The sequence below is a fragment of the Etheostoma cragini genome, chromosome 14 (genome assembly GCF_013103735.1).
Source record: "Etheostoma cragini isolate CJK2018 chromosome 14, CSU_Ecrag_1.0, whole genome shotgun sequence".
Taxonomy (NCBI): domain Eukaryota; kingdom Metazoa; phylum Chordata; class Actinopteri; order Perciformes; family Percidae; genus Etheostoma; species Etheostoma cragini.
Window position 1 is genome coordinate 9797007 of NC_048420.1, and position 16887 is coordinate 9813893.

Here is a 16887-nt window from a genome sequence, read left to right on the forward strand (position 1 = left end):
GAGAGAGAGAGAGAGAGAGAGAGAGTTGGCTGAAGGAATCAGTAACAATCAGTGAAAGCCAGGTTACAGATGCGCTTTAAAGTCGACCTTCCATTGGTGTTCATTAGCACTCACATGGTGTTTGCCTCCACGTTACGTCTTGATTAGTATTGTATTAGCATAACCCGCATGCTGGTTGGCTGAAAGGCAACATCCCATCATCTTGCAGGTGTAACAAACTCGCCCTGCTTTACAGCGAGGAAGAGGAGGAACGGGAAGCATCGGCTCTTCACACACTGCTCTCATAATAAAATAACTGAGGCTATTTGACAAAAGCCGGCAGCGACTACAGGGGCTGCGGAGGAGGTGGACGAGTGCAATGATGACGGGAAAATCTGTAAAAGACGTTGACAGATACCAGGCTGTCCTCAACTCTTTACTGGCGCTGGAAGATAATAAATACTGCGCTGACTGCGAATCAAAAGGTAGGTGATTGATTACCAACGGCTTGGTTACCTGGCTTATCCTGTCCATACCCACAAACAAAACAAAAAAAACAGGCATGAATCGACCCTCTTGCTCATTTACTACGCTAGAAAATGCGGCGTTGCATTCATCATACCTCGACCAATTACGTTGTAGGCTACTGTGATGCAAGATACGGGGCCCCATCCTCTTAAGGCTGGAGCATGGCATGCTGCTATATAATGTCAGCAAGCTCCCTCATGCAAGTAGGTTAATATAGTTCATCCATAATAACCCGGTCGCCACAATAGATCTATTGTAAAGATTTTAAGAAGGTTTTTGTTAATAAGGAGAATTGGACAATATGTTACAGGATCAAATGAGTGAATGAGATCACCAGTGAGAATGAGTCCAACTGTTTGGACCCTTGCGAGACACCTGAGGCTCCCTGAACACCAGTATGAAAACCACAGGGCTAGCAGACACAGAGCTAGATATCTGACTTTGAGTCACCCTGAGCACACTGTTCCTGCAGTCTGAGTGCAGATGGGGGCACAGGTAAGTCTAACTCTTAACAAAAGGGAACAACATTTGTACATTATGATGGAACTGTAAGGAGGTGTTGTAGGTCTATCATCCGCAGTTATTACTTTTAGTGAAATATGTAGTTACCATGAATAAAGGCGTTGGTTGGAGTGACATCATACTGTCCCTCGTGTTTTTTTGGGGATGTCGGTATAGTGTCCTGCATTTGTTTTAACATGTATTATAGGATTTTTTTTTTAAATATATGTAGTACAATAATTACCACAGCCAGACTCTCGATTGCATGTGTTTGTGCATGTGCACTTACCCTTCTGTCTGTTTGTAGCCTTAATGAGGCCTTGGACTGTGTCATCAGCTGTTTGCTGAATCTGTTTTGCCATCCTGGTGGGCAAACACTGCTGTTTTGGTCACAAATCAACAAATCGATTCTCCAACATTTTGTCTTTTTGTATGTTAGGTGATAAACTGTCAACAAGATGATATCTGTGAATGTAAAATGCTCCACATTCACGTGCCGCTATAGGTCCACACATTGGTAGATACATGGACACAAAACCCCTTCACAGCCAGCGTTGGTTCCAGAAACAAACCTCAGGTGTCAGTGAACTACTCCCCCGTGTCCATTTATAGTAATAATAATTATTGTGAAGTTGTTATTCAAGGTTTAAGATTCCAAATCATTTATTATCAATCCCACAACGGGGAAATTCACAATGTTGCAGCGGCAATGGATAGTGCAAAATAAAGTACAAAAAGACACTCAAAAGTAAAGAAATAGATAGTAAACAGTTGTTTTACAATATTTAAGTAGAAAGTATGACATCCTTTTTTGACAAAAATTACTTTTTGATTTTGTAGAAATCTTAAAAAATACAGCCTTGAGACCTTGTTTAAGTAGGGTTAGGGTTAGCCCGTTGGATACCAATACATGTCCTATGCTAGATTTCAACCTGATGTTATTAAGCGACACTGCTGCTGCTGAGATTGATAATAATCCATAGCATGCCCAGGAAATGGTTCAAGAGCATGTCATGTTTCCACTTCCACATGGCTGCTACCACTCCCACTTCAGTCATAAATTCTCAAGGGAAGGGCCTGAATGGACGTAAATCAGTGCAGGCTGTCACGCAGGGGACAATCCCGTGATTCCTAATGAAAACGTTATGAATCATGCGAGTAAGCAGCTTCACATATTTAACAGGGATTACGCTGTATACCGTAGTGCTGCATTCAAGTTCAGATCTGGGTTTGCTTCCCCAACAGACACAGAGATAGATAGACAAACAAATGGACAGGCAAACAACAGCAGAGAACTGATGTGTGCAAAGGACACTCAGAGTCAAAATCAATACGTCATGGTAGCTTTTCACTGGATTTGTTTGCCAGGATCAGTCATGACCGGGGGAAACAATGCTAATGCTTGGGGCAAAAAAAGTCTAGCCATGAACACTCAAAGAGGTAGTGCAGGCAGGCAGACAGGCAGACAGACAGGCAGGCAGACAGGCAGGCAGGCAGGCGGGCAGACAGGCAGACAGGCAGGCAGGCAGGCAGACAGACAGACAGACAGGCAGGCAGACAGACAGACAGAGAGGCAGGCAGACAGAGAGGCAGGCAGACAGACAGACAGAGATGCAGACAGACAGACAGGCAGGCGGACAGACTAAATTTAAGTCTCAACGCTCCTGCCCAGTTTGTTCTTGTTGTTCATTTGGGCCATCACTATCTTGGTGTTCCATCTGTGTTTCTCTTTACATTTCTTGATCTCTGTATGTGTCTGTGCTCATTCACAATACTGAGTCTGAGTCTCTGTATCTCTCAGGAAGCTGGCAAATGCAGTTAAAGGTGCCCCACCACTCAAAACCGTTTTTATATTTTTGTAAGGTCCATATGTGTTGTTGTTATGTCAGCTCTATCCACTGAAAAGAAATAAGCGCAAAAATCGGGCCAATTACAAAAGCTGGTCAGTCTGACGTCTTGTTGCCTGAGATCATTACTATTCATGAGCTCGCCCAGTTGCACTGGGTAAAGCATGTGGATAGCCAGGCTCTCATTGGCTAACGGTTAGCCAATCAGAGTCAAGCTTGTTGAATATAAATGAGAACTGGTACGAATGGAGCTTAGTCTTCCTGCAGGCTTTCTATACCACGCTAGAATGGTTTGAAACAAGGTAACCAAGGCATTTTTTCACAAAAAAATGTTAGAGTCCACGGTAGAACTTCCAACATTACCACAAAATTATGACATACATGTGGCAGGGCACCTTGAAATATTTCATAAGAAGCACTAGTTGCTTCAGGTGGCTGCTGAAAAAGAAAACAACAAAACGGATGCAGAGGGAATGATTTTTTTCTTTGGACATGCAACCTTATGTAACATTAATAACATCCTTACACTGATACAAATTCACCGCCATAGTTTAGGAGGAACTAAAGAAAATTCTGTTGGGTTCAAACCCTGTTGGCAATCTGAGTTTAAGTAAGAAATCAAGATTGAAAAGTTGTAAAAGCCAATCCAGTACACATTGTCTGCTCAGTCTTTGGCATGTTTATACCTTGTTTTATGATAGACGCTTCATTTGTTAATTCTTTGTTTTTGTTTTCTTGCTTAATTTTTCTGTCCAAACACGAACATTCTACTTCCCCAAGTTTCATCAAACTTTGCTTCCACACACACACACACACAAACACATGCACACACACAGTACACACAGAGCCAGGGCTGCCATGTGTCGGGCTCTTGCCCAGGAGAAGATGATTTAAAGGCTTTCAGGCCCCCCCTTGACCTAGGGCCCAGGACAACTGACCCAGTGTTCCCCTGCTGTTGGTTGCCCGGTTCACAGTACAGTACATAGACAATGGTGAGATACAGTACATTAGTTAAGTTAAGATGAAATGGGATTTCAAGGTCGTGGTGATATTCAAACCGCAGACGTCACCAGGACACCGTGAATGCTGTGTTTTACAAAACATTGTTTTGTTCCAGAGCATGTGGCCTATGGGTGGTATTTAAAAAAATAAGATATTAATAGGACCGCAGCCGCTGTTAGACTTCCGGAAAACGCACTTGTGACTGCTCAGAAGTCAATTCAAAATAGAAAACTGTGATCAGACTCTTGCAGCTTATCTAAAAATGTGACTGTTCTAAGACTACAGTCAACAAAAGCCGAGGAAAACAAATAAGGCATCACATGTGTGTTTGTGAAGCAGTGGACCTTTCTGGACCAAATCAGGGACGTGGAGAGAGAAATTCATTTTGTTTTCTTTGATATGCTATCTGTCACATCTCTTTTTTTCATTTTCAAACATGCCTGTGCATTGCTTTTTTGATTGGTAACTTCACTGTGCAACAGACTGGTCTAATTAGACTGCAGATGAGATTAGGGGTTAGGGGAAAAAATAGACACACACACCAAGCATGCTGAAGCTCTGGCTTTAATCTTCAAAGATAAACATTTCTTCTTATCACTTAGTGGCCTCTTGCTAAAATCTAAAGCATGTTTTCTGTCAAGTATGTGAACAAATATGTTCCGCATTTATAGTTTTAACCATTTCAGAATATACAGTGTATAACTCCATAGGGACGGAAAGGTCACACACCACTCATATTTTCCACCTTTCTCCCCATGTTACTCATCTAGGTAGATGCATTAAAGGGATATTACACCTCCTACCTGATTAGCACTTTTTTCTTATAAGGGTTACTCTTCTGCATTAGAGAACAAGCACATGCACTAACAAAACCACACACGTGCGTACACACGTGCACACATTCAAAGCATATTATATCCGTCCCCTTGCTTCTCTAAAGTCAGGCTTTTGACCATATGGCTTGCGATGACGATTGGTCTAATCTTGTTTGGTTTGACTTAGATTACTGTGCGTTTATCACTTTCCTCCCTCTGGGTGATTGAAGAGGAAGTGAGTGAGATGTGTGGAGCCAAGTGGATGCTTACACCAGCAGAAGAAAACCCACAAAAACACATTAACGATGCTGTTTGGTCATCCCTATCTACACTTACTGTACAGACACTGCAGCAATTAAATATTATCTCTGCTTTTTGACTGCACTGTACAGCTGCCCAACTTCCTTTCTCTGTTTTCCTCTGTACCGCAACAACGTGACACTTCTACTGTAAACCCTCAATACTGCCAGGAAATAATGAAGTGGCGGGGGAGCAAGGGTGAGGAAGGTGCATAATGTAGTCAACACTTCTACCTCTGGCTTCAGTCTCAAGGGATTGTGTGTGTGTGTGTGTGTGTGTGTGTGTGCGTGTGTATAAAAGCCTCACCTTCTTTATTATCTCCATTGTACTTGTGTTTACATACACACCAGGCCACAGTTGCCTTGGAGAAATCACCTAGTAATATCATGCCGTATCCCTCCACAACCACCTATCCCCCATCCCTTTACACCCTTTACTATCATCCAATCAGGGATATCTTTTGACACAAGGAGGTGATTGGCTGTTTGTGTCCCCTGGCTGGCATAGAGTCTCACAATACTGGGGTGGCACAGAGTCTATACACTGACAAGGCCAGATTGCTTGGTGGACCATGGGCCAAATTAATAAATGCTGGGTCCCATGTTCCCGAACAAAGTTACAAGGTAATCAAATGTCCCCTTATGTGTCACCAGTATTAGCTTTCAAGTGAAAAAGAAAGACTGAAGATGAGTTTAAATAAATGATTTTAATAGAATACAGTACTGTACTGTATTCATTTTGCAACTACAGAGAGGACAAACAATAGTATCAGTAATATGATGAAATTAAGCATAAATTCAAGTCTAAAAATGTGTTTGGAGAAGACTCTTAAGCTTAGTGTGACGGACTGTTTTCTCATCTTTTGATGTTTAACTCATCCAAACTTCAATGACTCACCTGCAGGATCACAGTTGTGTCACTTGCATTGTCCCACAGATGGTGGGTGTGTATTAGTAAATTATCAATAAGGGTCCATCTGCTTAGCTCTGACTGTGGACTGGGTCACTGGACGGCCTCAGGGTTTTTGGACTGGCTTAGCTGCTGAGGTGCTGGAGGATAAGATGAGTGTTCGTATATATGAGTGTGTGTTTGTGTGGTGGCGTAAGAGGGCGTAGATCCACTGATGACTGAGACTCTGTGGGATTAGTGTATTTGAACGTGTGCAGAGCGTACCCTTTATCCTTGTGGGATATAGGCTAATGAGCAATATGCACTTGCCTGTGTGTGTGTGTGTGTGTGTGTGTGTGTGTGTGTGTGTGTGTGTGTGTGTGCGTGTGTGTGTGTGTGTGTGTGTGTTTGTGTGATGACGTGCACTTCTCTGTTTTGCTATAAAGTATGTCAGAAAAGCACACTTTGGAAGGAAGATGTTAATATTATTTGTATGTTTATGCACCACATAAAAAGTAGTTTCCAAGAACTATTTCTATTGTGGTCCTATTATTTGAGAAATTTAGGGTCACTGTTATAAATCATACCACATGCTGAATTACAGTTTTTGCAATCACTTTGCTACTAATTTTAGAACCTTGATGTCATTTTTCAAAACTCTAGACACAAAACCCAAAACGGTCATCACTTGGAACACAGGCTGTCTACTGTTTAAAACATTGCATTGGGCGATCAAATCTTTAAAGAAATCTTGCACTTGCACAATCATTGGTTCAAAAAACTAATTTAAGCTACCCATAGTTTCACTGTTTCATTGTTTGTACAATCATTAAATATCGTAGTACAAAAGAAGTGATACATGTTCCATTATGATACTAGATTAAAATACATCCCTGTAAAAGCACTGCAGTAGTAGAGAGAATACTACAGACACAGTGGAATCATTGAACAAAATCTGAAATGTAGTGATGAAAAACAGTACAGTACAATCACAACATACTGTAGGTGTATTTAAATCAAAGCCATATAATTAGCTAGGAAATAGAAATGAAAAGACAATACTGTGAAACGTCAAATGCAGTGTTCCTCCACTTTAAAAAGCAAAACAAAGAAGTGATTACTGCACTTCTACATCTTCATCAACACTGTCATGTGGATTTGGCCACAGGTTCTCAAAAATAAACCTTCCTGTGTGTGTGTGTGTGTGTGTGTGTGTTATAAATGCTTCATAGTGGTTTGTTTCATTCTATTTCCATAGCCTCATAACATTGATGAATGAGAGGAATTCTTTTACCAGGCAGCCAATGATTTCCATTTATTTTTGTATGGTATGAAAATCTTTTTGCAGGCTCTTGAGTTGTATAATTCTTTATCTTGAACAGTCTGTAAAGAAGTCTGTATTATTTTTTGACAAAGCGACATCATCATTATGAGGTGTGGAAGTCCACAATGTGTTGTTGCAATTTCTGGTTTTACCACACATTGTAACATTAATTAAAATGTACGCTATGTAGACTTACACAAGTCAAGTCAACTTTATTTATATAGCCAAGAGTGTGCAGATGAATGGGAATCAATGGCAACCTTGAAACTGAATGAAATGTATTTAAAATCTGACAGAAAAAGTAAAACATGCACTCAAATGTAAATCATACACGTGAAACTTGAATTAAAGAAGAGGTATACTCTAGAAAGAAACATGGATGGATTACAAAATAAATGTAGCCAGTAAAGGTGCTTACAAAAATGTGCATGTGTGTGTGGGTGTGTGACAGAGAGGTTCATTATAGATCTCTGTTTGCACTCGCTCGCTGCCCGTCAGACCCCCTGTACGTCCCAGCAGGAAATCAAACAGCTAAAGTCCATCATTTGATGACTATAAAAATCCCCTCTTGTTTGTCTCAGTTTTTGGCTCTCGCCCCATCTCTGCCCTCACCTCCCCTGATGTACTTCAAGCTTCATGTTTGATAACCACAACCACACTAATTATTTTTCCAGGATGATTCATATATCTCCTATGCAACCCTTTTACTTTTAGTTTAGTTGTTTGCCCTTTAAAAACTGTGGACAGATTTATTAGTCAAACCTCAATTATAAAAAAGAGTGGATTTGTTCATTGATTACCAAAAGACCAGTGGATGTTATTCACTCACAGCTGTTACTTAACTGTGATGAAATGTACACTGCAATGCACAAACTGTTACACAGAGAATGGGGTTTGTAGAGACTGTTTGTGGAATCTTGCCGTCCTTTTTTAGAAATCTGTTCCTCCTACCCTCTCTCAACTATATCTGTTCAAAGTACCTGGAGGTGTGCGTTGTTGCTGGACACACATGCAGTATATGAGTTCTTACTCAAGCACTGCATTGATTAGAACCAAACAGGGCTACTGTGGTGCAGTGGGCAGACATGGGCTTACTTTAAATAACTAACCTTCAGCTCTGTCCTGCTCCCTCTTCCTTGTCGGCACACTCCCGTAGACACCTGAGCCCAATGACTCCAAACATTATAAGGAGATCAAACTTACACTGGACACATGAACACACATGGTGTAATTTCATAGTCCATCCAACAGTTTCTGAGACATTTCAGTCAAAACTGCAAAGGTCAACCTCATGGTGGCACTAGAGAAAACGGTCAAAGAATTGCATTAGACATAAGGATACATCGTCTGAGAACTATATCTTTACCAAAATTGCATGACAGTCTATCTGCTAGTTTTTGAGCCATTTCACTAGGAACGCAATATGTTAAATTTGAGAATATAGGATTCATCCTCTGGGCACTATGGGTATACCAAATCCAATAGCAATGGAGATATTTCAGTTTGGACCAAAGCGGGGGATTAACAGACAGACACTGCCACCCCGAGATCCACACCACTAGCCTGGCTCAAAAGAGATAAAAATGCAGTACAATATGCACGCACACAAAAAAAGCAATTGGGTGAAATCCCAGAAAGTGAGGGTGGAGAATGTTATAGAAAGAGCATGAGATATGGAGGGACAGGGAAGAGGAGGAGGGAGACAGCGGTGGTGAATGAGAGAGATAAGAAATGGCGGCCAGGACACAGAGGAGTTTCAGAATGAAGGATGAGAAGGACAAATTAATTCCAACGTCCAAGGAGTTCAAAAAAATGGACAATATCTCTCTTATTCTCTCTGTCAGTGCCAACGTTTACAGCAGTTAAGCAGGCTTTGCAGAGTAAGTCTACTATTATTAGACTGCATGACTGTTAATGCTGCAGCCAGACGGTCAGGGTGATGGACACACTCTGTCTGGTGACCCTCTGTTGTTGCTGTTTGCTACCTCTACTTTTGTTTGCATTTTTGCCCATTTTCTTTTCCTTATTTGAAAATATAACCTGCAAACTAGGCAACCCAGAAATAGATGGAAATACAGAGCCAGTCCTGTGATTTTCTTCTAATGATGTAAACATTTTTAGCATGCACAGTATTTGACTCTGCACCCAGACAGCGTTTCCGCAGCCGTCGTAAACAGGAAGGCTTCGCAAGTTTGCTATTCTGAAACTTTACTTCCTCTTTCCTTTGCATAGAATTGCCTTCCTTTAACCCTGAACAGTGACTTTGCCAGACAGGAGAGAACAATGAGAAATCCAAATGTCGAAAAGCTGCTCTACCATCTAGTGGTGTAAAGTCCACAGTGCATCAACTTGTAGCAAGGTTGCAAGCAAGGACTCACGAACAGGAACAGGAGATGAGCAGAGAGGCGGAGGGTGGTTAAGCCAACGAGAGTGAGCGAAGGGAGGGGGAAGCAAAAAGAGAAGAGGAAGAGGGGCAAGACAAGGGGGAAATGTAACGAGAGATGGGAAGAGTATTCTCTTTGAAGCTGACTGTACTCTCTGTAGAGGATGGTTGCATAATTTCAGCAGAAAAATAGCCTGACGGTGTTGTTTTTATTCCCCCTCTTAGCTGACAGCGAGGCATGATATGAAGCTTAAACCTATAAAAGCATGGGGGTGAATATGAGGCACACAACAGAAAAATGTAACCATTGACATTAATACGGCAGCAAGATGGACAAAATGTCCCACTCAGAATACCACACACCCCCACACACAGGCTTTTGACCAAATGAGTAATCATCCCTGCAGGTATCCAGAGTGTGTGTAATCGCTTGTGTGTATGCGTGTTTGTGTAACCTTCTACTCCCCCTCTCTCTTCTCAGTCTCAGTTATGTAGGCTAACGCTCCTACTGGATCCCATTATGTGTCAAGACACCAAATGACTTACGCTGGATTAATCAAGTTCCCAGCTGAATTCAAACTCATAATTGAATTTCAGGCTTGTCTCTCTATAATTGGACTCAAAATAATCAGTTTTCACTCATCATTCTTCACCCAATTCTCTCTCCTGCTTACTCTGCCTGTCTGTTATACTTTCTAGACCGTCTGATCTTAATTGTAAACACTACCTTTCTCTCTCTGCCAGGTCCAAGATGGTCCTCTTGGAATTTGGGCATCTTCATCTGTATCCGCTGTGCTGGTATCCATCGAAACCTGGGGGTCCACATATCCAAGGTTAAGTCTGTCAATCTGGACCAGTGGACACAGGAGCAGGTCCAGGTCAGAGGCCACATTACAGATCCTAATGTCAATACATGGTGCAGAATATTTGTAAGTGTTGGCTCATGTTATTGTATTAAACATACAGTAACCCATGACTGAGTTCACTTATAATTGATCTGGACTGTTAATAAGTACAGCAACCAACCCAAGCCCAAAACCAAGAACACGTCAAATAAATGGCATACATCCCACAATGACGACAGGGGTACTCACCAATGCTGGGGTGCACAAATGTGGTTTTAATTTAGCAATCTCATAGAAACAGTGTGAAAAAATTTGAAATAATGAGTGACATGAGCACAGCAACACACTTATAGGTAACAGCATGTTCTTTGGATTGTCTACCGTGTAGGTGCTGTTTCTTAGCAATGGATGAAATCAATAAAAACATGTACTTAAGGCAGTTATTAGGTAAGGTGCCCAAACCAAAAAGCTGCTATAGAGATGTATTTGTTATCAAGGAGAACCCTGACCAGTTGTATTGTCTTAATGAGTATAATGTATTTCTCCTTTCCTCTAAAAGGCCCGATCAGTACTCTCTTGTTCCCTATGTTTTCTTCCACTGTGAGAAAGTTACATCTAAGGGCGAGTAGGAGCCATTATTCTTAATTAGTACCTGGTATATACACTGAAAATACACTGTTAATAGCAGGCTGTTTTATAAATAGACTTATTGTCCGACAGTATTTTAGTAAAACCTCGGGTCAGAAATGACGGGTTGTTGGGTTATTATTTCTATTTCTGACTGCAGGATAAATTTGTCAAAAAAATCCAGTGCATAACAATTCTGGTTGCTGCAGCTGTGTCTGTCTGGGATTTTTAATGATAAACTTGCATGTGCAGTCAATGAGGTAGACACTTTCTCATTAGCATGCAGCTCATCTTGTCTAGGTCTGATAGACAAGACAGTCAGCCGTACGCCTCCCAGTGTGATCCTTTTCCTATTGTCAGCGTCTCTATTTTTTTCTTTTCTCTATGTCCATAATTAGAATTATTTTTTAGCAGGACTTCAACCCATGCAATAGGATTGGTACCCTGGGTATCTTTCCTTTGTTAGACTGCTTAACAATGCAACAATGTTTGTCGTGTTTCGGTGTGACCAGTGTGTTCAGGAGATGGGAAACGCCAAGGCCAAACGTCTCTACGAGGCCTTCTTACCTGAGTGTTTTCAGCGCCCCGAGACAGACCAGTCGGCAGAGATCTTTATCAGGGACAAGTATGACAAGAAGAAGTACATGGATAAGGTCATTGACATCAAGATGCTCAGGGTGAGTCCACAGAAACCAAAGCTTCTTGCTTACATCTTAAACAGGATAAGCAGGGTGGGAAAATGTACGCACTTTCTTGTCTCCTCTACCACCATCACAATACTATTAAGCAAAGCCATTCCACCTTAAGTGTCTGCTTGCTCAATGAAACCATCTGTTTTCACCCTGTATAGAAAGAAAAGAGCTGTGAAAACATACCCAAAGAACCAGTTGTGTTTGAGAAGATGAAATTGGTACGTACTGGCTGTGTCACAGAGAACTTGTCTTTATATTGTTTGATTGTTAACATTTAGCTAATGCTCTTATGGAGAATGAGTGAGTACGGCGTTAGATTGAGCTTAAGAGTGCTAGGAGAGGAAGACTAGGAGCTTAAGAAAGAGAGAGAAAAAAGGGCATCAGTCAGTGAGGAGAAGGTGACACAAGAGGAAGTACATCTTGACGAGAGGAGTTTTCAGCCGGGAGGGGGACTTTGGGATTACCTTTGCTGTTCTGACAAAAATAGAAAGGTCATTTCACCACCAGGGAGTCTGGAGAAAAAGGATTCTGAATTCAAGCTGTCCATGCAGACATATTGCATTACTTGTATCGACTTTCTCTGTTGTGACAGAAAAAAGACATCAGTCCCAAGACAGATTCCCAGTCTGTTACAGACCTACTCGGATTAGGTATTGCACCTCACACACATGCACACACTAACACCCATTTCCAGCATAGAGAGAATAGAAAGAAATGGTTTAAGAAATAGACGGGTTATACATTAATTGTGAGTAATCTTATATATTAATAGGCATGCTTCCATCTACTCTCCATTAGAGGCCTCTGTTGCAAGTCCTGTAGTGTCTAATGGTGGAGGATGTGTGCCAGACAGTAATAAGAGCCCTGCGGTGTCCAATCCAGCTCTGGCACACTCTGCACTGGATCTCTTCAGCTCCCAGCCAGCACCCTCCTCTGCTTCCTTCACTAAACCCACGGTAACACACTGCACATGCTGTACACCGTCTGCTCTCCGAAGAATGCCTGTGTTCACAGCCATGCCAGCGGTTTGGCTCTAGGGATGGCAATATCAGTCTGTCCGTCACTTTGATCCAGACTGAAATATTTCAGCAACTTAAGGATGGACATTTATGGTCCCAAAAGGACAGATTCTACTGTTTGCACCAACTGACGATAACCTTTTCCTACCTTCTGTGGGTCTCTCTATCATTGCCACCTTGTCATTCTTTCTCTCCAGCCGGTTTCCAACTCAATGCTTCAAAGCAGAGTGACTGCCTCGGTGCCTGAAAACCTCAGTCTGTTCCTGGATCCAGCACCCAAAGCAGAGGAGGCCACTGTCAGGAAACTGTCCAAGGACTCGATTCTCTCTCTCTACGCCTCCACCCCCTCAGTGCACACCAGCAGTATGGCTACTCACGGTGAGACTTGGAGAACCTTCACTCGGATGTTGTTGTCTCCATGTGTCTTAATTTAATGGGTGACTTAGTTTCATCAGAGAGACTGGGGGAAATATTAATCGCTCACCAATTGCCAATATGGCCGCTTTCCATCTGTGATTATTTTCAGCAGGGTTGTACTTGAACCAAATAGGATACCCGACACACCCATACGGATCGTACCATTCCTTAGCCCAGGCAGGTGGCATGGGAGGTGCCATGATGACATCACAGATGGCCATGATGGGACCGCAACAGAGCGGCGTGATGGGACAGCAGAACAGCTTAATGGGTGCCCAGGGAGCCATGGCTCAGCCTAGTGGTGTTATGGCATCACCCTACATGACAGGAATGACCCAGGGCATGATGGGACAGCAGCAAAGCGGAATGATGGTTCAGCAGCAGAGTGGCATCATGGGACAGCAGCAGAGTGGGATGATGGGACAGCAGCAGGTTACAGGCTTACCTCAGCAGCAGGTGTACGGAGTGCAACATGCCCAGCAGCTACAGTGGAACATTACTCAGGTGTGTGTGTGTGTGTGGGTGGGTGTGAGATTGCAAATATTGTAAATGCATCATAGTGGTTTATATGGTTTCCATATTTAAGTGTGTGTGTGTGTGTGTGTGTGTGTGTGTGTGTGTTTAAGTCCATACACATTTTGAAGGTAGTAAAAGTTCTAATAACAGAGTGTGTTGTGTGGCTTTCAGGTGACTCAGCACATGGCCGGCATGAACCTCTACAACACCAATGGCATGATGAGATACAGCAGTCAACAAATGGGAGGCTCGACAACTCCAAGCTCAGCGCACATGACAGCACACGTTTGGAAATGATCTCATCTATCCAGAAAGTGATTTAACTTCAAAAACCCATGAAAGAGAGGGGAACTGAGTTGTAGAAATTGGTGGATCACACTCTCCAGGAGACATTTTCTAATGCAAGGGAGGAGGAGAAGGAGGAGACATATGTAAAGAAAAATAGGCTTTGGGAAACCATTACTACCTCTCTTTCTCTCTCCAGTCTGCCCATGCCTCCTCCTCTCGTCCCATCCATTGCCATGTTTTGCATATTCCCATGCTTGCCTTCAGAACACTTTGGTATGATGACCACAACAACAGGGTTCAGAGGTTCACTGGCTAGGACTACACTTCTACCCATCTTTCCTACCTGCCTGTATGTGAGAGTGTGTGCGCGCCATAGAGACAAAATGGATTTTTCTTTTTATATCATACATTTGATTTTTAAAGCAACACTTTGTAACTTTTTGTCCCTTAAAATTATGTTTCCGAAAAACGTTTCAGTGGTTCATCAACTTGTAACAGGATGAACGGCGTTTCTGCATTCGCTCTGCGGCTTTCTACCGGCTATAACCGCACTATGCAAGTTTGCCAGATCGGGGGAGCTGTAGTTCCAATGAGACATAATGGGACAATTCTGCCCCCCAGCTGTAGGGGGACCGAGGTGGGAACATTTACATAGTGCTGCTTTAAAAGAACAGTTTTGGTTTTTGCAGAACGTTTTTCAGAATCAGCGTGGCTTTAACTCAGTTGGTAGATGTCCTTCAATATTGACGTTTATTTGAATAATACGCATTTACCATAAAAAGAGTAAAACATCTTGTAGCATGAATAATGGGTTAATGTTTTGTAATTTGTGAATTTTTTGCTAAGTGTTAGATGAGTAGGCCAATACCACACTTATGTCTGTGTATTAAATATGAGGCTACCACCTGCAGCTGGTTAGCTTAACATAAGTACTAGAAAAAAATGACTGACTTTGTATGTATTTAACAAATTAGATATATGTGTTCATCAGTGAACCTTAGATGTGCTAGTTGACAGAATTTGTCCACTTTGGACGGACACAGGCTAGCTATTTCCACCGGTTTCTAGTCTTTGTGCTAAGCTATCTGGCTGCTGCTGTTAGCGTACCATGCAGACATGAGAGTGCTATCAATTTTCTCATGGAACTCTTAGCAAGAAAGGGAATTAGCATTCAGCTAAGACTTCGGTTCATGTTAAACCAAAATCTTTAACCCATAACATTTCTTAAAATGTTCACATCAGAATCCGATAATAAGCTCAATTTTAGCCGCAACCATATTTGTGAAGGAGCAACTTTGAGCCAGCTTTTAAGCACACAAGGGTTACGATTTGATAGCGTAAAGGTTTTAGTTAGTTTAAGCTAGGCCAGACTATGCTAACAGTCTTAATGTATTAGCTTCAAGTACCTTACTTGTAAAATCTTACAAAAATCAATGTGTCCCCTTCCCAAATACGACAATATTTCAATTTAAGAAATCCCTTTACGCGTTGATAAGATCCTAGATCCTAGATCCTAGTTAGTTTGCAGCTACACAACCTACCTAAACCTTATTTATGATGTCTTCTGCTCACTTTACACAGGGCTTCTTTTAGATCCAATATCTAATAAGTGTCAAAAGTCCTAAACTGGATTTTGGGAGACCAAAGATCAATGCTAGCTTTAATATGGTTGTACAGTATCCCAATGCTTTGTTACGTCTGTGTACCCACTTTACTAGTGATCAGTAGAACATTCACAACTCAGAACGTTGACATTAACAGTATGTTCTGTCAAACCTGCTCGTTTGGACATATCAATTCACTGTGCTGTTTCCGCTGGGATATTTAACAAGTCACTTGCATGCACATAAATGTTGAGGTAATGCTCACACACCTCGAGTTAATCTACCTTGTACAATAGAGGCCTCAAATAATGTTGAATGTCTGTAAATAAGAGAGAAGTAGAGCAAGAGGAAGAGATGGGGACAGAGTCGAAAGAAAAACCATAAGGTACAGATCAGCCATGTTTCAGATTCTTCCACTGAATGGCATGAAGAGAATGTTTATCCAGCTCTGATTGTATGTACTGTATACATACTGAATGTGTCTCTCTGAATGTTTCTCTCTACGTGTCGACTGCTCTACGACCAAGACACGACGAAATGTCTCAATGAATGTGTTTTGCAAATGTACCGAACTCATTTTGAACACGAGTAGTATTGCTGGGGTGTGCTTGTTTTTGATATTCTACGACTCTGTCGAGCAATGTAAGCGTTGTGTCTTTTGAATGTTTTTGGAGAATTGTTAAATTCCAACCTTTTTTTTATATATATATATATATATATATATATCTTACTGTCAAATTAACAGCAAACTGTGACCAGACTGACACATTTTCAGGTCACTCGGGAACGTTGACAATTTGGCCAAAACACATTGTGAAGCCAAAAGCGATTGTACGACCACAATCTGTCACCTCTCTATGTTGAAGTGAACCCTTTCCCACACAAGCCATCTCTCCCTGTGTCCTGATCTTCTCTGAAAGTGTTTCTAAATATGTTAATTCTTATAAATGCATGAAGCCATTAGTGTAAATAATCTGTCTTTGTTTTTTCCCTTGGAAACACTTAAGTGTTGACACTTTGACTGTGAGGAGTAAGCGCTAAAAGAGAAATACATTTCCATACTCTGCCATTATAAGATTCATATTACCTGCTGCCAATAACAAGCAGTACAGCCTTTCACAACTCAGATAACCTGTATTTTTCTTCCAGGTATTTCTTTCAATCAGAGCTAATCTGGTGCCAGTTGAGGCAACAGTTTGACCGCGGGAGACACTTTCTCAGCTGAGAGCAATATCCCCATCCTACAGAGTGTAACAGCAGACCACTCAGCCATAGTGATGAAAGTTTCTGGAAAAAGCAGTAAAACTCCATC

General features: G+C 41.7%; 3 protein-coding genes across 7 annotated transcripts in view; 1 reads left to right on the forward strand and 2 right to left on the reverse strand.

Moving 5' to 3' along the window:
• trappc3 (trafficking protein particle complex 3) overlaps window positions 1-528 on the reverse strand; it is a 6403-nt gene extending 5875 nt beyond the window's left edge. The window contains exon 1 of the mRNA XM_034891235.1: window positions 496-528. Within this exon, the coding sequence (XP_034747126.1) occupies window positions 496-513 (18 nt within the window). The 5' untranslated portion in view covers window positions 514-528. The remainder of the gene's footprint in view (window positions 1-495) is intronic.
• smap2 (small ArfGAP2) lies at window positions 215-16545 on the forward strand. Of its 4 annotated transcripts, none has more exons than XM_034891203.1 (9): window positions 215-464; window positions 10312-10445; window positions 11552-11716; window positions 11890-11949; window positions 12324-12381; window positions 12530-12687; window positions 12948-13128; window positions 13277-13671; window positions 13855-14017. In XM_034891203.1, exons 1-9 carry the CDS (start codon window positions 359-361, stop codon window positions 13978-13980), a joined length of 1383 nt encoding a protein of 460 aa, XP_034747094.1. In that variant the 5' UTR covers window positions 215-358; the 3' UTR covers window positions 13981-14017. The 4 variants fall into 4 exon arrangements, with proteins under 4 accessions (XP_034747094.1, XP_034747095.1, XP_034747096.1 ...); XM_034891204.1 differs by having other exon boundaries at window positions 13280-13671; XM_034891205.1 differs by having other exon boundaries at window positions 13301-13671.
• Window positions 6242-16887, reverse strand: part of rims3 (regulating synaptic membrane exocytosis 3) — a 51903-nt gene continuing 41257 nt past the window's right edge. Inside the window, exon 8 of one of the 2 annotated variants that reach the window (XR_004659211.1) lies at window positions 6242-6268. The gene's annotated coding sequence lies outside the window, so the exon portion shown is untranslated. Of the gene's footprint in view, window positions 6269-13752; window positions 13789-16887 lie in introns of those variants that run through there. The other variant, XR_004659210.1, reaches the window with a different exon arrangement.